The sequence below is a fragment of the Lepidochelys olivacea genome, assembly GCF_965140295.1.
Source record: "Lepidochelys olivacea isolate rLepOli2 genome assembly, chromosome: 5".
NCBI lineage: Eukaryota > Metazoa > Chordata > Testudines > Cheloniidae > Lepidochelys > Lepidochelys olivacea.
In genome coordinates, this window is record NC_140415.1 from 71,882,870 (window position 1) to 71,909,982 (window position 27,113).

General features: G+C 40.3%; 1 protein-coding gene across 3 annotated transcripts in view; it reads right to left on the reverse strand.

Moving 5' to 3' along the window:
- Positions 1–27,113, reverse strand: part of EPB41L4A (erythrocyte membrane protein band 4.1 like 4A) — a 225,738-nt gene that overhangs the window by 3,496 nt on the left and 195,129 nt on the right. For all 3 annotated transcript variants that reach the window (XM_084627984.1, XM_084627983.1, XM_084627985.1), the window contains exons 19-23: positions 16,669–16,788; positions 7,907–7,954; positions 7,037–7,105; positions 6,039–6,149; positions 3,151–3,232 (exon numbers count right to left, since the gene is read on the reverse strand). In XM_084627984.1, the coding sequence (XP_084484110.1) occupies positions 3,151–3,232; positions 6,039–6,149; positions 7,037–7,105; positions 7,907–7,954; positions 16,669–16,788 (430 nt within the window). The remainder of the gene's footprint in view (positions 1–3,150; positions 3,233–6,038; positions 6,150–7,036; positions 7,106–7,906; positions 7,955–16,668; positions 16,789–27,113) is intronic.

Below are 27,113 nucleotides of genomic sequence, written 5' to 3' on the forward strand. Positions count from 1 at the left end.
GGGGGGCGGGGTGGAGAGCTTGCCTGTTGGTGGGTGCGGAGCAGCCACCAATTTTTCCCCATGGATGCTCCAGCCCCAGAGCACCCACGGAGTCGGCACCTATGGTGTGAAGAGCTGCTCTTCTCATTTAGCATGACTTTCAGAATCTAGGGGAAAGTCTGAGTATTGCATTTCAAAGTGCTCTGACTTAGCTTCCTACATAACTGAGTCCATCCATGTGAAGATAGATATTTTTAGCAAGAAAAATAAACTAAGTTCTAAAAAGTTAAAAGTCAAAAACAGTGTTACTGTTCACTGAACATGCTGGGCCAGAGATGCCTTCCTCACCTCCAGCAACAGCAACAAAAGCACCATAAGCCACACAAAACTGAAACAATGTCAGGTAAGAAATGGTTTGCCAGGGAAGCAAAAGGTTTAGAAATCCACTAAATAATCAAGCCGACTACACCTGCATGAGTGAACCCCATTTTCCAAAATATGCTATCAGGGTAGCAAAGCTTTTCCTTGGTTCCTAGAAATCCTGCAGCATTGCTGAAAAAAAACTCCCAACAAACTGATGTTGGTACAGACAGTGACTGTTAGTGGGAATCACAGAGGAAGTGGCTCCTACCTTTCTAAGGACCAGGAATGTAGGTAGAAACCCACCTGATATTTTTCCCTTGTCCACTTTAATTAATTATGTACTTTGATATTCCTTTAACATTAGATGTTTATAAATAAAAATCTTGATGCTTTTTTGGACATCAGCTGCCACTTCTGAAAGGAAACACTGGGATAACATGACATAAAAGAACCTTCCACTTCTTCAGCAAGATCTCAAAATGCTTTACCAAAAAAAAAAATCATGAAATAAACCTCAAAACATCCAGTAAAAAAGGTAATTAGCCCCATTTTAGATGGGGAAACTGAGGCTAAAAGTCATGCTCCATGTCACATAAGTCTTTGGCAGAGAAAAGAGACCACAACTGGTTTTACTCTGGCATTTTAACCATTAGGCCACACTTCCTCTCATAGTGATCACACTTGTCAGAGTAACACTGATACAACCAACACCATCAAAGCAAACCATACTTTGCAGTAAGGCACCTAGTGAAATGACTTATAGAAGTACCAGCATTTTGAAATTGAAATCAAGAGGAAAAACAACGCTGATCTGGTAGGATAGACTGTGCCTCAGTCTCACCTGTTACCATATAAACAGTGTCATATTTGAGGTCCTGAGGGTGCCCTCATCACAGAACTGGGTTGGGGCACATTGTCAGGGAAGCTTTAGTACTTTTGCGTGCAGCTTAGGAGAGGACCATAATCATCACTGCCCCGAGTCTGCCAATTCACTTTCACATGAGGGAAAACAGAAAGAAAGAAAAGCCTACAAGTTCTTCCTGTGGTAAGAGTTTGTTCTGGACATTCAGGAACTTAAAATGATTTTAACCTTTTAGAGTGTATTTTAGATGTTTACATCACAACCACCACACATAGACCTTCCTCTGCAAGCAACTCCTGTCTCCATATATGGAGAGTTTTGGCTCACAGGAAGAGCTGACTGGCAAATAAAAGGTGCTGCAATTCTTCATCCTGGGAAGAGGGCAACTAGTGACGTGAGGATGTGCCATCTTCTCAGGTATAAGAGAGAGGGAAAACAATAGGAGCTAAGACTACTTACTGGCTAGAAGGGAGAGAGGTGTAGCAGAGTCAAAATGGCCACCTTAAGACTGCAACTGTTAATCTCTGCCAGATTTAAAGGGCTAGCTATCAGAAAGAGTGTGCTGGGAAAGGTTCCTTTTGAGCTATGATATCCCATGTAAAATCCTCATGGAGAGAAGGCACTGTAGTTTTTACCTCGCTGTAGCTTAGCTAGACAAGGTCAACCTCAGATGGGTGGAATATAGGGTTTACTTTGACTAGCTACAGAGAGGTAAGAACTACAGTGTCTTCTCTCCATGAGGATTTTACATTGAGTTACCTACCTCAACGTAAGAAACACACCATCTTTTGTAGCCTACAAAGGTGAACCCATACTAGTGAGTTCAGTGGAAATCACAGGGGAAGAAGTTCCAACTTTCTAAGGACTAGCAATCTAGATAGAATCCCGTGTGATATTTTCCCTTATGTGCTTGAATTAAATATGACCTTTGGTTTTCTTTTAGCCTTATGTTTTTATAATAAAATTCTAGATTTTTTTAGGACATCACCTGCTTCTTGTGCCTAAAGTTTACTGCCACTGTATCACAGCTGATATCTGTGCAGTCTCATTTTATGACAACCTGTCTTTTTAACTACTACCACGTAGGCTTTTCCCTTCTGAGTCCACCGGACCTCTCAAATGCCTATCAGCTGAAAGAGGATAGCTCTCCTCTCAGTGGTTAGAAAATCAGAGTTACAAACCTTGGACAGTAGCAAGGCACTGTGGAGTGGAGAGAAAATGTTAGTTCAAAAGTTGATTATCTCAGTGGGTGCCTGGGCACATTTGCTTATTTATAGGAATTGCCCTAGTTGATCCACCTTGTATTGAGGGAGCAACAGGCTCCAAAAAGAGGAAATGTCTTCCAAATAACAGAAAGCAGGTAACTGCAGTATGGTACATTATGAAATTCAATGTATCTACATCATAAAAATGAAGTTTATCTTTAAGCAGTTACTTCTACATAATGTAAAGCTTCCTGCGAAGTCTGTTTGCTCTACTACAAGTTGAATGCAAAAGATCAAATGTTAGATGTATTTTCTCCATTAAATATTACTCATCGATAATTCCACCAGGAGAACACTCTAAGCTTGTAGACTTTAAGATCAAAAGGGACCATCATGATCATCTAGTCTGACCTCCTACATCTTGCAGGTCACAGACCCTAACCCACCCACTCCTGTAATAGACCCATAACTTCTGGCTGCGTTACTGAAGCTCTCAAATCATGGTTTAAATACTTCAAGTTACAGAGAATTCACCATTTACACTAGTTTAAAGCTGCAAGTGATTCATGCCCCATGCTACAGAGGAAGGCAAAAAAAAACCCCCAAACCCAGGGTCTCTGCCAGTCTGACCTGGGGGGAAATTCCTTCTCAACCCCAAATATGGCAATCAGTTAGACCCTGAGCATGTAGGCAGGACCCACTAGGCCAGACATTTGGTAAAGAAGCTGCACAATTACCAACCTGTTGTGAAGCTGGAATGCTGGGACCCTGAGCATCTGAGGAACGAGTCACAGGCAATGGAGGCACAAGGTCTGTTTTTGCACTACGAAAAAAAATTGAGATTATATTAGTTTGATGACTATTGTGAAAGAAAAAAGAATGCACTGAACAAGCCTGCAGTTTAAAAACCCACTTGCATTTTCCCCCATAGGGTAATAACAAAGCTGGTCCTTATGATAACATTTTCATATTAAGACAATAAAAAATTACAGATCAAAAGAAAAAAAACATGTTGCTTTTTCTCCTGTATTTTTTAAACATTAAGGGCAAATTCTGTGGTCTGCTAAAGGGCCATAGAAAGTCTCATTACCAGGGAAACTGGCATGCTGCCACACTACATGCAGGTCCTCACTAGAGAAAGGCCACACAAGCAGACTCCCTTTGCACAGTTCTGGGCTGTGCTCTGTAGTGGCTCTGCATGACTGGGAGGTGGGGGGATGTGTACAGTTAGTAGATCTGTGGCTACACAGATGTGCTTGCCAAGACCCCTGCTGAAGCAGGGGCATTACTGAGGCCTTGCACAGTGGTTAGGATTTGGCTTAGAGTGCTTTGTCTTTTTGGTGATAGCTACCCATATTAGTGCAAAATGTCACAGGAACACCAGATCTGCCAGCAGCAAAAGGGTAAATATATTTTCCCATGATTTTTTCTGATTTGAGAAATTAACTCAGTTTTTCTGTGCGGGCCTATTCATTCACAGTGACATAAAGACAGAACAAAGTCCATTTAGGTGACCACAAAACTTCAGTCTGGGATTGGAGTGTGATGGAGTTTAGTTAATAAAGTCTCTACTACTATAAAATACGTAAGAAATCTGTCTACTGAAGTAACACAAAGGAACAAGTATAACTAAGCAAATTGTTGTTTGCAGTGTTGTTGATCCCACGATATGAGAGACCCAGGCGGATGAGGTAATATCTTTTATTGGACCAACTCCTGTTGGTGGAAAAAACAAGCTTTTGAGCCTCATAGAGCTGACCTGAAGAAGAGCTCCGTGTATCTCAAAAGCTTGTCCCTTCCACCAAGTTAGTCCAATAAAAGGTATTACCTCACCCAGCTTGTCTAACTAGGTTGCATTTACTTGAAATGCAGTTGGGAAAATCTTGCTTTTTAAGTCTCCAAGTGTATCTTGAAAATGTTTTGGGGAGGCGGGGGGCAGGGGAAGAAGAGGGAGGGAATTGCAGAACAGCCCTCTTACAGGCAGAATCACTCCCAGCAGGTGTGGGGTGCGGGTGACCAGGGCAGCTCTGCACCACTACTAGTATTGGCATGGCCTATACGGCACAATTGAGCTCCAAACTAGGAAATGGCCCTTAACACTGGCCAGGTGGTCACCCTAAATTATTGTTAACCACCCTTCGAAGTGCTGAGGCATTTTTCCATGCCCACCCTCTCTTTTATTTAATTTCTAGGTTACATGTAAAACACAGTCTATTCTGGTAACCTAGCACTGAAATATGATATAGGGGCCCTTTATAGGTGATGTTTACCAGTTTCAGACTATGTTATTTTATTTCCCCGAATCTTCCTGTTCTTGAGATCCTAGCCAAGCGTGAGGGGGCCCTCTGAAGTGTCCTGAGGAAGAATCTCCCAAGCTGCTTGCTACCATGCAGTAGTGCTGGATGTCTGGCAGTTAATTTCCAGCCAGAAGAATGTGGTTTAGAAATGCAGATGAACCACAGGTGAAAAAGTCCAAAAATGTCCCCATGTGCACTCACTGGGTGTCCCTCTGTTCAAAGGACAGCTGTGATTTAAGCCTGTTGTCCCTTGTCATCAAGAATGACAAAATCCTTTAAAAAATCCTTTATATCACACACATTTTTGAGGGTCCAATCCAGCAAAATTAGCCTCTAAAACTGCTGGCCCATGGAATCTCTTCTCCTATAGAGACTGTTCCCCATTCAGGAAGGGAAGTGTCCCCATTCTAATGCACACAGAATGTCTAATTCGTTCTCAATGGTGGTCTCCCTCGCAGGGGAGGAGTCTGCTGCTCTGCCCAGCCCAGTCAGCAATTAGCCCCTGGAGAATGACACTGGGCACCAAACATGGATGTGAGCTCTTTTCTAGACATCTAGACAGGAGTTTGTGGGGTAGGATTAGTAGTGAGTGGAGGCCCAAGTTACCAGCTTCTCCTGGCTATTAGCTCTACTGAGGTCCATGAAGTCAAATATGCATTCCCCTCAAAAGATAATCAGAGGCAGGAGTCTGTCCGTGTCGTGTTGTCTTCCCCCGCAGTTAGAGGGTAGGAGGCAACTACTCTTCTTTGCTCACTTCTAGATACTTTGGGCTGGGAGCACGGCTGGTGTAGAGCCCTTGCACCAGCTATACACTATGTATGGGACGTTCTCAGGGAGCTGTTTCTGCCCCTTTAAGGCCTTAATGCACCAAGCCCTTTATTTTGTTCTCGCTTCATAAGTGGTCTCTAGTCAATCTCTGTCAGTCTCTTTTTAGACACCCACAGATGAGCAGGTGTCTACTGGAACTCTCAAGATCTGCACTGCAGCAAATGGAGAAACTGACTCTATCAAGGATGTACTTCATTGGAAGCTAATTCACATAAACTTTCCTCTTCTCCCTCATGCATCTTCACAACCTGCTACTGAGGAGCTGGGTGTGTTCATTTTGGTTTGTGCAGCAGATTGCTCTTCCTTCTGAACAGGTCACCATCGAGCAAAGCAAGCATCCAAGGTCCAGAGGCTATAAATGTTCTGTGCTTCACTGACTCCTTAGCTCTTACCGGGTTGCCTGAGCACTATGTCAACACAACAGTCACATATATGCTACTACTAAGTTATCTCTGAGCTCAGAGGAGCATCTGTGTCATATTAAAACCATCACGTTCCACATACTTCACTTCGGACAGAACAGATCTCTCGCCATCAGAACACTGGGACCGCCGGTACTGCCGGTAGCTTCGGGGGGAATGTGAATGTCTAATACGGATTGGGTCACCTTGAGTCCTAAATGAGAAACAAAATTCATAGTAGCAAATTAATACATCTGAGACTTTGCGCCGGAAAAGGAAGTTTAACTTTGAATTGTAAAATCCTCCCTTTTCCTATTAAGAATAACAGATGGCTTCCTGTGCTTACTGAATTCAAAGGACTGGCCCTTTCATTATGTGTTTGTACTTCAAACTTTACATTTAAAGTTGCACAGTTCATTCTAAATGATACTGTCATGTGTGTACGTTGGAGAATGAAATTGTTGAATAAAAAAATGGAAAAAAAAATCCATTCTGTGGAATTTTACCATCACTGTGTTTTTTGCTCAAGGGTACAGCAGAAGCACATTGTAAAGCAAACTGGGATCCCACTCCTGTCAGAAGCAGTTGCCCACACCACTACACAGCCTCCCGAATGACCAGTCGTCAGAGAGAAATGGATGTCTGCTCTGAAGGGACTTGCTATGCATTGGCAGCTGCCCATGATAAGCAGGGGAAGAGGGGTCACATAGGTCAAGCAGTGACTTTAAAGAATCAGAATAAAAAGGTAAATTTTTTAAAAAAGGAAAGGTTTAGAAAATAAATTTTCCCAAGGCATTTGCGAGTGTAATGTGAAGAAAAAATGCTGACAGATGGCAGAGTAGGAGAGATGGTGGTTTTGTTAGCATTTAGTTAAAGGGAAAGTACCTGGTTTAAAAATGATTCAAGTGTCTTTACCCTCCCTATTTGACCTACTCCATTCTGGATCAAAATTTTCCAAGGAGTTCAAAATATCAGAGATTATCAGGAGGCCATTCTAGTCTCAGTCAAGCTATTCCACAGTGAGAGGTTCTGATAAAAGGGATATTAGGCTATTAAGCATACATACAGAAAAAATTCATATTTCATAATGAATAAGCTCACTCTATTTTGGTGTATGGAATCTCTTTCAGCTGCTCCTCAGATAGGCCAGATGGATCCACAAGTTCCTTCCTGGAAAGGATTAGACAAGGAAATTGAAATTCCAAAAGCTACCAAATTCATAACAAACAATTTATTCCTTCATTGTATTAGACCACAAAGATTTTCTGGAACCAGCTGTGTTCATCATTAAAGCTATCTAGATGTCAACATAGGAAACCTATTTAGAAGTGTTCCTAAAATCTTGATCACTTCCCCTGGGTGTTGTACCTTATTGCCCCACCTTCTATCTGTTCTAGTCTTTTCAGACTCTCTGATCTGTGGGACAGGCACCGTATCTTCATACATGTCCACAACTAATAGAAGAGAGGCCCTGATCCTAACCGGTGCTGTACTGAAAAATAAATAATAAAAATAAGAACATTTTGGAGTCTAGATAGGAACACACCTTAACCCTCAATGAAATGTACTAGACAATAGACAGACATCATAAATGGACAGAAAGAAAAAAATTATAAAGTGTTCTAAAATGTAGTGGGCTTGATTCTTCTTGGCCCTGAGCAGAGTGGATATAGCATACTACCAAATCAGAATGTTAGTGTTTTACATCCACACTGCATGACATAACTGACCAAACAAGGTGCAGAACAGCAGTGACTCTGGCCCAATGGTTGTTCTTCCTAAATAGAGGCACCGTATACTGTACCTCCAAGTGTCACTAGTTCCAGTCATGTCCATGTCTTATTACCATGTATTACATCCAAATGCTGAACATTCCTAAAGGCTAATTTCATTCTAGCAAAATGTTTTACCCACATGTTTGTTTTATAATTTATATAAAGGAACTAAAAGTTTCAAAATAACAATACTTACTGAATATGTTTCCATAACTCTTCCTTTGCTTGTACATCTGGGCTTCTCCTATAAACACCAACATTCACACAAAAGAGAGTCAGATATATAAAAATGTCAGATTACCTGATGTGTTGCGGCACAATGATGACCTTTAATGGCACACATCAAGGAAAGAAATCATGCCAAGTGTAATCTGACACTGACTTGAATGTTAAAGTTTGTTATCGAGGGGAAAGAATTAAACTTCACAGAAACTGAAAACTCATTTCTTGAATGAAAGGCTCTGAGTTGAATCACAATTTCTTTTCCTCTTGCCTTCAGCAAAAGTATAAAACATTCCAAACAAAGGAGTTCTTTATTACAAGCTGAAGCAAGCTAGAGCCACCTCTGCCTCACCCTATCCCACATGAACTTGGCACAGCTGAAGACTGAGGCCTCTCAGGGTATGTCTACACGGCAGCTGGGAACAAGCCTCCCAGTCCTAGTAGACAAACTAGTGCTAGTGAGGCTCACACTAGCGCTCTACGCCGTAAAGGGTTGTCTATAAATGACAATGCATTAGGTAGGGGTGGGTTCTTAATTCTGCATGTTTGATTCCGTGTAACAGAGTATTACAATGCAGTAGCTGGGTCTTGAAAAATCACCAAAAAATGCATTACATAAATTATGGACAGCCCATATGGATGTTGCAGCGGCAGCGGCAAGCCACTTGGACTGAAGGGGCAGGTCTGGGCTGGAGCTTGAGTGGCTAGCCTGAGCCTCCACCAGTGCCACAATGTCCACACAGTTATTTTTAGACCATCAGCATGAGCCCCACTAGCATGAGTCTGTCTGCTTGGGCTGGAAGACTTGCTGCCAGATGCAGTGTAGACATACCCTATGTTTTGGAGTTAAATTCACTCACTTGGAAAGGGTCTACACAAGCCCTCTTGCCACTTAAGGTCAGTGTAGAGGCAGGAAGGAGAAGATAGCGTGATCAGGAAGGGGGATATAATATATCCATCCTAGTAGTTTACGTGGATCCAATGATGAGACCCCTTTTGCAGTTTTGGTCACTATTCCACTCTATAAACTGGAACAAATGGCCAGGGAGGAAATGTACTGGAGCCCTAGGGCCTCTCTGGAGTTTGGGAGCAGAATTACTACTGAGTTCACTGCACAAAGACTGTTTCCTCTGGCTTTGTGTGGTGAGCGGTAAATTTCACCCAGTGTGATTTTGTACATGATTAATCACTAATGCCACATACAATGAAAAGGTTTTAGTCAGTGCACTGCTCATGGTGAAATATATAGCCAAAAGGTAGGGAAATTTCCTCTACTTTTCAGTTGAAGTGAAGCACCTAGTAAAGTGCATCTGACATCTTTTTGTCAATTACGGAAAACACTGTATGGTTACTCTGTAGCCCTGGCATTATATTTTTCTTATTTTTTTCTTTATAATGTCCAGTACGTTTGTATTTCATTCAAGGGATAGTAGGGATGCACTCTTGTAGCTAATGTAACATTTGAAAATTCCCATTCATAGTCACCAAAGGCGATGCAGTCTAGTGGATAAAACATGTGCTTTACACAGCAGAGGGAGTGGATGAAGGTTGTAGTTTTAGTATCATTTCACAGAACTCTTTTCATTGTGATTGTAGCTAACAACACTGATAAGAATTAAAGCTTTAAATTCTATGCCTCTTTGAGTTCAGCCATAGAAAGATGTGATAATATAAATATAACATTGAAAAAGCCATGTTGGCAAAGGATCATCTATTTAAATGGTCAAGTTAAGCAAGAAGGACCTGGGACACAGAATAGCTCAAGAGACTTGGTAAATGAGATACAAAGCATTTTTACTATGATGTTGGTTCAAATCCAAAGGACCAAAATGTGCTCAGCCCTGCAAGGATGCACAATGGAGAAGAGGGCCTGTCACAATTGTTGATTTTGCTCTCCCTGAGCATAAAGATTGCACAGGGCTAGTGTGCATGGTGGCACTAGCCTCTCCAAACGGCAAGAGGCTGCGACCTGGCCCCACACCCCTGCACTGGCCAATCATATACTGCATCCTCTAAAAGGGTATTACAGTTCCTACATTCAGCACAGCTCTGGAAGGTACAATGTCTCTTGGAGCACCCTGTGGGGAGGAACTCCTACATGGGGCAGTGCCTTCAATGTAGAAGTGAACAATGACCTTTGTTAAAATGAATTGGTAGTTTCAATCTAACAACTAGCAAACAATAAACCACCATCACAACTGGCACTCTTATAGGCAATCTCAGATCAACAGATGACTTCAGTGGGAGCCGGAGCAGGTTCTAAGTGAGGAGCCTAGGACTGAATGGGTATTGAGAATGAACCTCTTGGGATGTACCCTATCCACATCAGGGACCAGGCATCCTGACAGGCTAGCGTGCAGGAGCTTCCATTACTCCTCCTTGTGTTGTACCTGTTCTATAGACAGAAGACTTCAGTCTCTGTGGCTGACATTCTGGCACCATTCATTCTTTGTCAACCTCCTACTGGCACTGGCCAAAATGGCCGTCCAGGAGGAGGAAGCTGAACCAGGGAGTGACCAGCAACTGTGAAGCCTACTTCCATTTCCTGATTGTCTCACGCAGCTGGGTAAAGTTCTTGTGTGCAGCATCCACCAACTCGCTGGACTCCTTTGCAAAGTGGTGGGTGCTGTCCAGGGCTCTCTGCTCAGCATTGTAATCCGGTTCCTTTGTTTTAACATTTTGATCCTCACCCACGTTCCTGGTTTTTTCATTTTTTGTCCCATGCATTTACTTGGCTTCTGGGCTTTCTGGCCCTACCCTCATTTGAAGACCAAGTCTTTAATTCATACTAGGCTTTGATCTATCTCATCCCGCAACTGACATAGGTTGCCACCTTTCATAAACTCTAACCTCATTAGAGGGAAAAAGAACAATGAGGATGAAAGTGAATCCCTCTTTTGGGTGATGTTTAATCAGGAAGGAAGAGCCAGCATTAGCTCCAGTTGTACTTTGTTTAGCTTGACCATTTAACTGGTTATGCCTTTTCTAATGTTTATAATAGTAAATAAATAAGTAATAACTATTACTCTAGTTGAACCACAAGTTATAGGCTGGATGCTAGAATTACTGAATGAATTGACATGGCCTGCACTATGCAGGAGGGTCTCTTTTGGCCTTAAATCTCTCTGAATAATAGTAAGAATAATTAATTATGTTACATTTACATAGTGCTTTTCTTCCCCAAATGTCCCATTTTTGTACAACTAACGTGTTTTCTCACATTTCTAGACATCAACAGTTCAATTTTTAAAAGCACTCAGCCCTGAACTCTGCTCCCTCTGAAATCATTGGGCTTCACTGACTTCAACAGGAGCATAGTTAGATTTTTTTGAAACTCTCTCACTGTAAACGAGAGGATAGCCAGAAATGCTCTGAAATGAAAGGGTACAGAAATCTGAAAGAAGAGTGGGGAGAGGTGGATATGGCAGAGTTTTGCATTTGTGTTAAATGTAAAGAAGCCTCTGCTGAATTGGTATTAGACGCCTTAGTGGTAGAGCCTAATCAAGATAGTTTTAAAGCTCCCCTGCACTGCAGATTGCCTTTTCTTTCATGGAAAAATTAAAGATGTTTTTGTTTCACCTTTCACGTCTTTGAGTTATTTCTAGATCTCAGGCTAGGGGAATAACATTTAGTAACATTTGTTTTGACTTAATATTAAATGTTTTATAGATGATCTAGAGGTAAGAACTGTTAACTTTTGAGATTTTACAGGTGTTCAAGTGTTGAAAGATACAATAGTGACTGGCATGACATAAATTCCAGAGAGATCAGAAACATGGAAATTACCCTTTGCATTCATGGTTCTCTAATGGCATTCAAAGTAAATCTTTTTACAATATTTTTAGGTTTTCTCATGAAATCTGATGGTGGTTTTTTTATGTATGTCAATGTATTTCTTCTTCTCTACCCTCCCACTTCTCCTCCTCTCTCTCTTCTGCCTGCAACTCTTTTTCCTCCTCTTCCTCCTTTCGTGTCATGATGCTTTCACCTCCCTGAGGTAGCAGCTAGGTATAGGAGTGGGGATTTTAATGGCATATTTCACCCCTTAATTCTGAACGGATTTTCTCCTTCCATTCAATCCCAGACTCACAAAGCAGCAGCTGTGAACTCTGCACTCACCCTGGGGCTCTTCTGAGTCTGAATAATCAGCCACTAGGGAATGTGAAAGCTCAATGCAAGATGCACCCCAGCTCCTCAAGGGAGGCTACTGTGTTGCTTTTATAATGCTCATAAATCCTAGCTAGCCTGAGGTAGGAGAGCACCCAGATCACTCCTGAACCCAGTGCTCTCACAAGACAATGTATTGTGCAATGCACCAAACCACTGAATTAGACCACATTTTTATTTTTTTATGCAAATAAAACTATTCACTACTTGGCCCTGGATGTCCTAGTATCACTCATCATTGCCAGAAACCTGATTTGCATTGAGAAATCCTGATTTCTGGTGTAAAGTCTTAAGACCAGGCAAGATAAGAAACTACTTTGACTTTTCATCATTCTCTAAAAGGCACACATCCTGAACCTGTAAACAATTCCACTCCGTATTTCTGAGCTTTCATCCTTAATGTGTATCATTACTCAACATCAAGGGACAAGGGGCTTTCCCATTAAATCAAAGACATCCTTGATCATTAATACCAAACAACAGTCTCTCTCTCTCCCATCCTTCCACCCCACCCCCCACACCCCTCATTTTATAATCCACAGTTCAGAGAAGAGTTTAGCTACTGTGTTATGAATAATGTATATTCAGACTGTCCTGTTATAAATCTGAACTGAGTTCTGAACAGACAGTATCTTCTGGACCATTCCTAAGATAATCAGATTCTCTAACGCTCAAGGAATCTAATGGAAATTTCCATTAAATGCTGTCTCCAAGTTTTTTTGTTTTTTTTTTTTATTTTAATTTTATTTTTTGGTTTTTTTTTTACAAGCTCGAACAGCCCTAGATGCTAATAAGGTCTACATTAATTTATGCTTGCATCTGTACTCTTATTCACAATTCATTTTGAATTAATGATTTGCAAATAAGCAGCATTTAGTGGATTTAAATAGCCATGGAATTTAAATGGCCATTCTTCTCAATTAAAAAACCCCTTTGGCTACACAGATGGTTTACCTGAACTCTTGAAAATAAGCCTGGCAGAACTAGAATTTGGATCTTTTTACATTTGCTGTTGCCATAAAAAGAAACAAGGGTCAAATACTTGTCAAATATTTTTCCAAGAAAAAAATGTAGCAAAAAACTAACATCGAATGTTATTCATTATCAAAGAAATTAAGGGTGATGAGCCCCATTAAAGCTGATTTATCCCTCTACCTCAAGCTCCTAAAGTGAACCCAATTTGTAGTTAAATTGAATGCATGGCAGATAGTAGTTAACACAAAGGCCATGTCTATACTATTAAAATAACAGAGTTCAAAGCATTGTAAAATGTGTGAACTGGAATGAATCATGTTATGACTAGACTAAAACAAACAAACAAAAAACAAAACCACACCCTGCACTAGGGACCTGATTTTTCTCTGTCTTACATAGGTCAAGCCATGTTATCAGACAGCTGAGCCACAACCAAATTTAATAAATGCTGTTACACCCTACCGTAGCTTGAGTCTATCTGTCTTGTTTAATTTTGTATGTAGTGTAGATGTAGCTGTGTTGGTTCCAGGATTTTAAAGAAACAAGGTGGGTGAGGTAATATCTTTTACCGGACCAACTTCTGTTGGTGAGAGAGACAAGCTGTGTCTCTCACCAACAGAAGTTGGTCCGGTAAAAGATATTATCTCACCCACCTTGTCTCTCTTGTTTAATTTTGCCATTTAAATGGTTAAAAAGCTTTTATTTGATCATTTTTGTAAGAAACATCTTTAAAGAGCTAATGTTTTCTTTTCCCAGGCTGTTTTTGTCCATGTCAAATGTTTTTATTGTCAATTTGTTTTGTTCTGTTTTGCTTAGAAAGATAAACAAATGATGCATATATATATATATATATGAAGAGAAAAAAACATAATATCCCAAGATTTGTCTCCTCACCATCTAGGATCTTGTCTTGTTCTGTAAAGCACTGTGTACATTTATATTGCAATATCAATAATATTTAATGAAAATATAACCTATCAAAGCCTTTTACATCACTTATCTAATTCAGTGTTTCATCATTACATGAGTTAAACTAGCCATGAGAGGGAGCCTCTGGTGTCTCATTAATGTAACAGAAACTTATTTGGCAAAGAAAAAGTTAGTTACAAATTTTATGTAAGGGCTAGAAATTCAGAGTGCACTTCCTGGTTTAAAACATGCTCTCTATATAGGAGGTAACAAAAAGTAATGGAAATCACACTTACTCTATGTTTTACAGCCTCAACTCAAATGAGTTATTATATTGACACTTTTTAGCTATGTATTTTCCTATAATAAGTCTACCTATTAACATTTGATTTGTAAGTGATGGCAAAAGAAAACAGATCTGTACAGAGCCTGTAAAACTCTTAACATTTGGAATTTTAATGGCACTACCCATTTCTCATAAAGGAAGAAAAATGGTGACATATGGAGTTAGAGATAAAAATGGGTTCTGACGATGTTGGTAACCATGAGAACCGAACTCAGGTGGATTGTAATATCAGAACTGTGAAATGTCAACACAGATATACAGCTTTATATTGTAGCTTGGTTTTGTTCCTTATTTTCAATAGATTAGAGTAAAATAGTTGCACATTTGTATGTATTCATCAAATTTCATTTTATTTCCTCTGCACCCTGATGAATAAATCCTTCCAGTCACAAGTTATTAAAGTAATTTTGCAGATTTAAAAAAAATCTTTTAAAGTGTGATACAACCCTCTTAAAGGAAAGTCTTTTTTTCTCCACGGAGCTTCACTTTAAGGGGAAGCTCTCTAGAAGTAGAACTGCATGCTACACAGGGCGATGCATTGAAACAATTCAGGATTTACCCTCAACTTATCTATAAGCAAAGTTTTATTATATCTTTTCACTGGGGGGTCAAGATCACCCCTCCTTATACAATGCGTAAATAACGCTCTTTGTGTGGGGAGCTAAGCAGAGACAAAAAGCAGCTGTTCCATTCTGTGGGCAAAGTAGATGTCACTGCCCCTTTGCAGTCCATGCCCGGGGTCTGGTACCACTGGATGTGGGTAAGTATTATTTCTTGGTCCTGCTGTACCAGCATATTTTAAACCAACCTAAAACCCCACTGGTATACACGAATGCAGAGAGCCCCTACATAACCCCACTACCAGGCATGAGCATGCAGAGGATCCTCAACATCTGGATTTGTTGCATGCTATATGTGGGTTCAACTGTATTTATTCTCCCCACCCAACCAAGTTTTTAAAGTATTGGAACTCTTGATAGAAAAGTCTGACTCTGCCATTTTTATTAGCTCACATTTTGAAATCAATAGTTAATTTTGTGTTAACTTAGTAAACACACTGTGTTTACTATTTCCCAGCCTCTTGGGTGCCAGAGTTTGAACTGTGTCTACTGGTGACATGGAGATGCAATGTCCCAGCAAAGGCCTGGATCTGTACACCAATTCTGTATTAGAAACATTTTTGTTATTTTTATGGCATAAATCTATAAATTGTTATGAGGGGAAATAAATTCAGCAATTTGATGTTTCACACAGTTCCAATAGTTCTGGCTTAATATGGAAGGTAACTTAAACTTGTATTATCAGACTGTAGCTGGGTAAGTGTTTAGAGTGCATTACCTTGCTCCCATATTAAGCCACAGGCATCGTGGGATGGACAATTCATCCATTTTAGCCAGGCAACTAGGCTATGGTAGTAGTCAAGATACTCTCTTGAGTACTCTCCCGGGCCTCCCAGCTGGTCTCCTGGCACTCTTCAACATGCTTTCCAACCCTTCTCCTCTGCCATGGATCCTCTGGCACTTTCCTTTAGATACCTGGGACCCCCACCCTTCCTTTCACTGTTTCTCTAGTCACAAATTATGCTGGACATTAATGCTACAAAGAATATTATTCTTGGTAATCTCTCTAAACCCTGACCATGCACAGATTAAAAAATAATCAATACAATGTTTTCATTAGTTCACAAGAAAATTAATTTTAGGAACTGGCAACTTCGCTGTTCAGTGGATGGCTGAACATATGCACGGCATTGCCTAGCAACACCACTCTATCACGGAAATCTTGACAGCAGGTTGTAATAAATCCCTGACTGCTGCTTACAGATGGTAATTTGAAGTGAAGCTGTTAGTGGCTGGTCTAATCTGGACCAGCATTTCATAGATTTTTTTTTTTTTTGGCTAAATTAAATTGTGTGGGAATTTCACATAGAGCAACCCTCACATACTGTAGTAAAATAAAATGTCACTTGTAGATCTTAACTTGCTGTACAAAGGTGGGGAACGTTATTACGCCCATTATAGAATTAGGGCCACAAAAAAGTCTGGTGACTTGCTCAAGCTCACATATTGAGTCAGTGGCAGAGTTTCTAATAGAACTCACATCTCCTTACTTCCAGCCTCATGCTCAAACCACTACACCACTGGAGGGGGACTACAAAGTGGACTATTCCTAGAAGTCATGCTAATTTGAGATTAAACCAAGTAAAACTTCAATAAAGTTGCCATTCTTGAACAGTCTTCAGAGAAGTAATAATAATTCAGTCAGAATTATTTGTCCTGGTGCAAAATTCATTACAGTGGTCTTTGATTTCACGTCAAAGTGTGGAAATGCTCACGTACGATCGAGATCTGTGCCTGGATCGCCTGTAGTTGGGATCAGCCTGGTTTTTCTCTTTTTGTTGCCTCAGTACTGCTTCCCATTGAGGAGCTGAATCCACCATGTCATTCTCCTGCCGTAACCTGCATAAAGAGCAACACATCTAGAGTAAACATCTGGAGAATCAATGCTTTGGCCTTGGGTGTGTTTTGCAATATTTTCTGAGGGAATTCTGGTGTTATTCAAACGGCTATCTGGGCAAGGTAAGCCAGGGCACAGGTCACCCCAATAATCAGCAGGGGCACTGAACTCCTTTGGCCCCGGGGCTGTGGTGGGGAGAGCAAGGTTCTCTGGCCCCCAGACCTTGAGAGGAGAGTGAGGTTCTCTGGCCCCCGGGGCCATGGTGGAGGCACAAAATGTGCCCCTCCAAAAGCCGACAAACTTTTATTCCTGTGCATGCCCCTGCTGCTATCTTAAAAAGAGCTGATCAGCAAGCTTGGTTACAACCGCATTTACATAAGATTCATAACTTTCCTTTTACTTCACTTATTTCCTAAAACCATTAAAAAAACAATAGCTTGTATCAAAGAAAACAAAATTTATTTAGAAATTTTAAAAAAATTCAGTTTGTACAAGAGGAAAACCAATCCAAACCAGTAAAACATGGCCTCCAACTTGTATTACACCATCTTCCTAACCTAAGCCAAAAGCACTCCATAGGGTTGTACGCTGATTTTATTTTGCTTTTCCGATCCACAGACTTTTAGTATAAGTCTGGTATTGCAGTTCATGTTTCTGCAATTGTTTCTAAATACTCTGGACCAGCTTGCTCCCTTCTGTGGCAAAACCACTAACAGGAGCATAAGGAGTAGGAAGAGTTCACAAGGATCTCCTTGCAGAGTACATGCTCAAAAACAGTCTGCAGGATCAAACCGTAAAGCCTGAAACGCCCTCAGGATCTGGGTAAATTCCAGGGAGGAGGAGGAGTCCAGGACTATCTTCACCATGAAGCTCATTACAGCTATGGCTGCAGACCTGGTAGTATGGCTCTAATGAAGCCAGGCGACCAGGGCCTCCCTTGCCCACAGCTGTGTTGAGACCTCTCCAACCCACCCATTTCACCCCAAACCTGCCAAGTCCTTGCTGCAGCCCCCCTGCAAGGCCCTTGGATTCACATGGGATGACATTATATGGGATCCAGAAATGTGAGGGACACGGCCATGGATGCTGCTGAGTCTCCCTTGCATGCAGGAGGCAGATCTATGCACAGAGGGTTACCTCCATGTATGGATCCAGGGGACAAAAATGAAAAGAGAAGTCCAGTAAATGTCCTGAGGGTTTCCCTAGAGAATGACACTGTGAAGTCAGGTTTCAGAGTAGCAGCCGTGTTAGTCTGTATTCGCAAAAAGAAAAGGAGGACTTGTGGCACCTTAGAGACTAACCAATTTATTAGAGCATAAGCTTTCGTGAGCTACAGCTCACTTCCTCAGATGCATATCGTGGAAACTGCAGCAGGCTTTATATATACACAGAGAATATGAAACAATACCTATTCCCACCCCACTGTCCTGCTGGTAATAGCTTATCTAAAGTGATTTCCAGCACAAATCCAGGTTTTCTCACCCTCCACCCCCCCACACAAATTCACTCTCCTGCTGGTGATAGCCCATCCAAAGTGACAACATTGTGTAAAGAGTTGTCACTTTGGATGGGCTATCACCAGCAGGAGAGTGAATTTGTGTGGGGGGGTGGAGGGTGAGAAAACCTGGATTTGTGCTGGAAATCACTTTAGATAAGCTATTACCAGCAGGACAGTGGGGTGGGAATAGGTATTGTTTCATATTCTCTGTGTATATATAAAGCCTGCTGCAGTTTCCACGATATGCATCTGAGGAAGTGAGCTGTAGCTCACGAAAGCTTATGCTCTAATAAATTGGTTAGTCTCTAAGGTGCCACAAGTCCTCCTTTTCTTACTGTGAAGTCAAGTGCCTGTTGTTTGTAAGACCAATGCTTAAGAGGTTCAGAGTACCTAGTTACTATAGCAACTGATGCTTTAGAGATAGATGGAATGGATTGCTGTAAGTGAGGAGGTCAAAAATAGTCCAGGCACTTGCAAGTATCCAATCTAGAACACGTTCTGAGAATAGATCCTATCTGGAAATTTGAATATCTGTTGTTTAAAATGAACAGTAATAGTTCTTTCCAAATGATTTCACTGATCTCTAATGTCTAACCCTTATTCTAATAATGCCCAAAAAAGATCAGTGTAAACTGAGGTATAATCTAATGTAATAAATGAGAAATGTACCAATGAGAATGTACTTAAAGGCAGAAACCCATATACAGTGCACTAGCATAGCTAGTGTTTATCTCTTTTGACAGGGTTTAAAAGCAAATCCCCTATAGCCTTCTATATCCCTAAAAATGTCCAAATTCTCTACAAAGAGGTTTCAGTGCCAGTTCTACCCATTTATTTTCAAATGCAATTTTTTTTTTAAATGACAGATCCGTGAATCAGTCCATGATTCATAGCTACGGCAGATTGGAATGAATGTCAGCAATGAATTATAAGCTCTGCATCTCTAACAACAAACTGATCTTATTTCAGGGTGATGCCTCCAGCCTTAAGCTGATGCCTTAACAATCAACATGTTAAGGCAAGGTCATTCAGGCCTAGCCAAAAGTTAGCCAGTCTTGGAGGTGGAGATGTTTATTAGGGGTGATCAGATGCAAAGATGGAACAGGCAAATAGGATCTGAAACTGTTTAGCGACAGCACTGAATATAATCCTGCAGGAATTTAGAGACAGACCATGTGAAATACCACTCTGAGGGAGGAGGGTGTCTGATATGACAATAAACCAGGCATACTAAAGAAACCTGAAAATAGGACTGGGAAGGAAAACATGAGAAAAAAGATGCCAGAAAGATATTTCTCTGACAGGCTGGCTGATCAAGAGGGTCAGAAAGGAGATATCACTCCCTTGGAAATATAAGCTATTTTAATCCTATTGTTGTTGCCAGTAACAACCTTTATGTAGATGAATTTTTAATTATATCAGGTTAGTGATGTTATGCAAACTGTTTCTGTTTCTTTCATCTGATTTTCTCTATATATGTTTAATGACTCTTGCGCTGGATCCTCAACTCGTGCAAATCAGCAAAGCTCTGTTGCATGGCACAAAGCAGCCAGAACACATTGGAGCATCAAGTCTTCACCTCTAAACAAGTCACTTTAAACCTGTAATCTGCAGTAGCAAGAATTAACATAAATTTATGTATAGAAATGTAATATAGGAACTCACATATCAACAGGTAATTCATTGTGATTTTCATCGAAAATCAGTCAGTTTGTGGAAAGGGTGGCCATCATACATGGTGTAAATAGTGTCAACTGCCTTGATATAGTACAGTCGTTTAAACCTGTGCAAAATGCTACCAAATCAGAATAGCAGTATTTGACACCAGTTTTGCTCATTTGTGACTACAAATGTGCCAGGCAATGGAGAACCAGGCACACTATCTATTAATAGATAGATTCCAGTCTGTTGAGGAGGCATGTAATCTCTGCTGGAGGTAAGATTTCATGAATATTTAGTTGTCTAGCATAAAAAATTAAAACCCAGCTGCAATACACTACAGACTACAGCAGAGCATGATGTATGCACCCACTGGCTACAATGTGAGTGAGATTGTACACCTTGGTGATAGTGTTTGAAATTACATTCCTGTGCTGACCATCCACTTTGTCAATAGGCTTCTGATTAATGATCTTTCATTAATGAAATAAACAAGTCCTTTCTTCTGCAGCCCACTCTACTACTGGAAATCCTTGGGGCTAATAGGGAATGAAATAACAACTACAGCAGTAAAGTGCTTTTCTACAGCTGAAAGTCTGACAGTCCTAAAGATAAAGAATGACAAAATAAAAAAGAGAAAAGAAGATCTCGCAGACTGGGTATAGGTTGAAACCACCATTGGTTTCTGAGCTAGCAAAGATTCAAACACCACAGTTCTGTGTTATTTCAAGCTAATACTTTTTGGTTAAACAAATACAATGTGATGAACAAGAATAGTTTTCAAAGCCGTTTTCAGTGCTGGTATGACACTGGTGTGATACAACCATTGTACTAAGTGTTGTCCATGCCAGGATCAGAACTGTGCAAGTAAACATGTCCATAGCTAGAATATTTCTGACGGTAGCATCCTGAAACAACTTCAATAATTATGAAAGATTCCCAGGCAATCTTCATCCAGTGATTTCCAAGATTTAAATCCAGAACACATGTATAAAATTTGACCACCTTTGGACATTCCCTTCAGCTACGGAAGAAAGTACTTCTCCCCTTGCTCTTTCCCCAGCATGCACTGGTTTCACACTTTTAAATCTTCTTGATTTGAAAGTGGATGAGGTACTATAGAACAGCACTTCACAGTGAGGTGCTGCTCTTTGACTGAAATACAGAGAAGGAGATTGTAATTATTTTCCAAATCTGGGACCACTGCTAAAATGAGATATTGCCTTGAAGCTTTTCCCCTTTTTGTCATATAGCAACATTTATCTTCCACATCAGTTTTTGTGAGCTCTGTGTAAAAATTGGAAATTAAACCTGAGCCTGAGAATCCAGATATTTTACTTTCTACTTGTAAAAAATCTCTGGAAACTCTTCATATATTAGATATTAAAAGCATTAGGACATAAATATTAGATACAGGAAAGCAAAGACTTGCACTAGAATTTCTAACAACTTCCTACTGTTGAAATCAAGCTTGCTGTTTCCCATCTGGCTCTGTATTTGTCAGTCTTCAGATGCTCTAATTTTTTTTATCGCTTCTCCTCCCCCTGAAAATATATGTCTTTTTCAGGCATTGGTTTGAGAACACTGATGCAAAAAACTCATTTACTTTTTCAGCACCTCTCCATTTTTTTCAGCCTTCTCTGTCCATAAATTACCCTTACTACCTCTTAGAGATGGCATTGTCTCCAACAATGATTTCTTGCTCCACGTGTACTTGAAAGATGTCTTATTCATCTTCACCTCTTCTGCAATTTCCTCATTCTCCATCTTTGCTTTTTATAATTTTTACAAGTTCTTGCCCTCAGTTGGCATTTTCAAGCCAGCCTTCCTCTACTCCTGAGGCTTTCTTCCTTCTATGCTTCTTCGTTAACCTTTAATATTTTTTGCATATCCTAGTTAATATATATTGGCCTTTTAAACATTCGAATATATGTATTTCTGGATGGTAAGCAAATCGTTGGGCATGCATTAATTTATCTCTGAATACTTTATATTTCTGCTGTCTCCTTTCCTACTATTGCTCTAACACAATTTCACCCAACAATAACCATCATGTTTACATATCTGTTTAATTTGCAGCAAATATAGTATTGAAAAAATCTCAATATATAAAGTACCAAAGCAGCTAAAAAAACAAGCAACATCAGCAAACAAAAAACACCAGTGTTGTATCTCTGCAGGATTCGGATTAGATGTGGTTATGAAGCTGTGACGATTTGGGGAATGTGTCTATGTAAAGCTTACAAATTCTGAATTCTGGTTGATACTGGGGACTCTCTGTGTTCCTATGTCAGACTGTCAGCTCTATTTTGAAAGTGGAGCTTGTTTGCCTTTCTGCCTTTTTGCCTCCATATTGAGCTAAAACCCACAGGAGAAATTCTTCCACCTGGCACAGGGCTAGCAATGGTCATTAAACTGTAATGATCATCCATTCAAATGGAGGACTCTTGGACAAAGAGATAACTACTGCCCAGGGTAAACCAGTTTTTCAAGTCTGAACTCCAGGACAGAAGTAAGGCAACAGATCACCTGGTGAGAAATCTCTGAAGAGGCCAATCAGGAAGTCACCTGACAAAAAGTGCTGGAGGTTTTAGAAAAAAGAGTGTCTTTCACTGGCCATTTCAGAGAAAGAGAGTGAAAAGGCACTGACTGCATGGGTCAGAGAGAGAGAGAGTGAGAGACAGAATCCAGGATTAGGAAAAGAAGTAATTTGCAGGAAGGGGATTCCAGACACCCCAGAGAACTCTGACCAAGGCCCAAAGAATGCTTCAGATTAGTGAGGAAACATGCAGTTATTTTTATTGTTTTATGCTTTTATTTTATGTTTCAGATTAGTGAGGAAACATGCAGTTATTTTTATTGTATATTTGTGTATTATTGTATAGCTGTATATTTCTCGTGCTAGCTAAAATAAAGAGTGACTGGTTTGGGGAAAACCTTACGAAGTCTGTGTACTTCACTATCACATGTACCTGAAGAGGTGAACTCTAAATCCAGAGCACCCACGAGACTGGAGCTCTGGGATAGGATGTGCCCAAGCTATCAGGGGGGTAAACACTGGTCCTGGGGACCTACGGCAGCTGAGTCAGGTGGTCTCATTTCCGTGAAGCAGTAACAGAAAGTCTGTGCCTAGGAAACATGCCACAGACACCAAGGAAAAATCAGGTGCTGCAGCCTACCCAGACTAAGAGGTAGCTTAAGAGCACAGGTCTCACTGTGGTGGGACACAAACAGAGCAGCTGGGTGAGTGTCCAGCCAGGGAAGCTCTACCAGGTTGTATGGGATAGGCGGTGGCTCACATTTAACTATGTGGAGGATCACCACGGTGAGACCATACTTTGAGAAAAACTAAAAAGGCACAAGGAACAAATTCCAGCTTCCATGAGACACAACTCCCATTTTTGACTAAAATCTTTTTGGTTTTAAGCCAAAACATTTTGACAAAAAATGAAAATTTCCACCAAGCAGACACTTTTAATGAAACAATTCATTAAGCCCCAAGCCCAATTTTCCATCAAAAAACAGTTCTGATGGAAAAATTTTGACCAGTCCTACCATTTATTTAGCTCCATTACAACTTCCCTCAATCTTCACTCCTTTTGCTTTTTTCCCCTTGTGGAAGGAAGCAATCTGGCCCCCTATCATTAATACTGTAAAATATTTTTTTTAAAATCCACTTGAAATAAATAGCTTCCAGACAGAAAATTTGGGCATTATCTATACAGAAACTGCACATGGGGATGAAATGGAAAACAGCAGGAATGCATTTATTCACATGTTGGCTTTCAGATTTTTTTCCATGACAAGTGACTTGGAGCCTATAGAGGTGATATGATAGCAAACTATATTTATGCAGATGATATATGCTCTTGGGTGAACACCGTAAGAATATGAAGGCTCACCTGACTGCTGAAGTTCCATGGCAAACATATTTGAGAATATATCTGCTTAATACTTTTTGTGCTACACTCTAGGGATGTGATCGGATTTCTACGAATATAACCAACTAGAAGGCAATGGTACTATACATAATACCTAATAACTTCATAAATTTTCTTTTGACCACAGCATGAAAATGCAAGGCATGCATCTTTATTATTTAAATATATTCAGAATATTATGCTGTGATTTATTTACATAATTTTGCCTCAGAATAAAATATACACAGGTTGTATTGAAATCTAATGTGTTTATTAAGAATGCTTAAATATTTGTTGTTCTCTTAATCCTAACCTTCACCATTTTCACTGTTTTTACAAGGCCTCACATTTACTCTTGATTTTTCTTTGCATACCTATGCTAGATTTGCTTTCAACTGATACTCATGAATATTGTGTCCATCTGTTTGTTTGTCAAGACCAAAAAGAGTAAAATTTAGTGCTCATTTCTGCAATGTGCCTGATTCTCAGCACTGGAAAATGAACTCATATTTATCAACAAAACAGATACAGCCTGGGCTGTGGCAGCACAAATTTCTCCATGTCATCCTGCTACTTTAATACTGATCTGGCTGAATTACCTCTGCTCGTAAGAAGATACAGTAAAAAGATTCAGTGTCCATGTCCATTCCATACTTTTGAATACCTGCTGAAACTGCTTACAAAGGTGCCAATTGATTATGGCCGGTGTTTTCCCTTTATCTGGCCACAGGGAACAAAACTGAGACCAGCAGCTCATTTCATATATGTTACCAAGTAGTTGTCAGATTGGTAATGACTTTTGATCTGGGCTGAAATCAAATTGGTGACCTAGAGGTAAAAGACTATATATCATTAACATTCCTATATGCCATCCAGTCCTGAAATCATAAAATATTACAAAAATACATGTGAGCTATGAAACATTTAGCTCTTTAATCTGAACAGAAGAAAGGCTAGATGAAAGAGCAGATTCTTTTTATTCTTAAGAAAATGATAAACAATAAACACCACCCACACTTTCTTGCAGTTCATTCCTTATATTGCAAGAGTTTCTTACTAAGTGTTTCTCTGTGTTAGCTGGCTTGAGGCTAACTTCCTTCATTTGCTAGTGGACCTCCCTGAACAACAACATATTGAGCCCAAAGCCTTGCAGGTCAAAAACTGACTGCATCCTTCTAAGAGAAGATACAAAAAAAGTTAAATACCCAGTGATCACTGACACTCCATTTAGTAAAAAGAAAAGGAGTACTTGTGGCACCTTAGAGACTAACCAATTTATTTGAGCATGAGCTTTCGTGAGCTACAGCTCACTTCATCGGATGCATACCGTGGAAACTGCAGCAGACTTTATATATACACAGAGAATATGAAACAATACCTCCTCCCACCCCACTGTCCTGCTGGTAATAGCTTATCTAAAGTGATCATCAGGTTGGGCCATTTCCAGCACAAATCCAGGTTTTCTCACCCTCCACCCCCCCCCACAAATTCACTCTCCTGCTGGTGATAGCCCATCCAAAGTGACAACTCTTTACACAATGTGCATGATAATCAAGCTGGGCCATTTCCTGCACAAATCCAGGTTTTCTCACATCCACCCCACCCCCATACACACACAAACTCACTCTCCTGCTGGTAATAGCTCATCCAAACTGACCACTCTCCAAGTTTAAATCCAAGTTAAACCAGAACAGTTAAACCAGAAACTGCTGAATTGGAATTAATTTGCAAATTGGATACTATTAATTTAGGCTTAAATAGAGACTGGGAGTGGCTAAGTCATTATGCAAGGTAGCCTATTTCCTCTTGTTTTTTCCTACTCCGCCCCCCCCCCCCCCCAGATGTTCTGGTTTAACTTGGATTTAAACTTGGAGAGTGGTCAGTTTGGATGAGCTATTACCAGCAGGAGAGTGAGTTTGTGTGTGTATGGGGGTGGGGTGGATGTGAGAAAACCTGGATTTGTGCAGGAAATGGCCCAGCTTGATTATCATGCACATTGTGTAAAGAGTTGTCACTTTGGATGGGCTATCACCAGCAGGAGAGTGAATTTGTGTGGCGGGGTGGAGGGTGAGAAAACCTGGATTTGTGCTGGAAATGGCCCAACCTGATGATCACTTTAGATAAGCTATTACCAGCAGGACAGTGGGGTGGGAGGAGGTATTGTTTCATATTCTCTGTGTATATATAAAGTCTGCTGCAGTTTCCACGGTATGCATCCGATGAAGTGAGCTGTAGCTCACGAAAGCTCATGCTCAAATAAATTGGTTAGTCTCTAAGGTGCCACAAGTACTCCTTTTTTTTTTTGCGAATACAGACTAACACGGCTGTTACTCTGAAACTCTATTTAGTGTGTCATCCTAACTTCCTGGTTCGACTAGCAAACAAGTCATCCGTACACACTAGCTTATTGTTACACTGTACACACTAGCATGTCACAAGACCCTGCTCTGATTTAAGTAATCACTACAAAAATCTCATAGATCAATATTCCTGCTACCAGTATATTGAAAAACTACAACAGATTTCTAATATCTCTTTAACAACTGCAATTCGTAGCTGGATTATTATTATTATTATTATTGTAAATCCTTTATATAGTGCCATAAATTTACACTGTTCTTTACAAACAGAATAGGACATACCACTGCTTTGATTTTATATATAAATAAAATAATTATTGCCAAGAGCTTTGATATATCTCATAAATAACTTATTGCCCATAGCACTGTATATGAAATAAGGGGTAGCACTAGTAGCTTGTATTAGCAGCATTATTTTACTTATATGATTCCCCTTGGCACAAAAGACAAGGCTCCATTAATGCTGTTCTGTTTAGCTAATGCAATATGAAAAGGTCATGGGATTTTTTTTAAATCCCCCTTCCTAGCGTTTTTGGGAGTTATTTTGTTGCCGGCACCCAGTGCCGAGAGGCAAAACAACAGCAGGGGTTTGTTACCCGGTGTGTTTCACTCAGTAATCACTACGGGGTGGAGAAGCAGAAAAGTTTATTTGCAGCTGCAAACAAGGTACAGGGAGAATAGAATCTCAAATCCTGCACACCAGAGCAGGTCATTACACACACTTTTATATTCCTTAATGCTACTGCACTACACATCAGCCAATTAAAACTTTGCACAAATACTCTGCCTTCCTTATATGGGTTACAACAATGCTTATTTCCTGCAACCTCTAACAAGCATTCCTAGCAACTTAAATAACCAGCACATTCTGTCTGGCCTTGTAACTATCT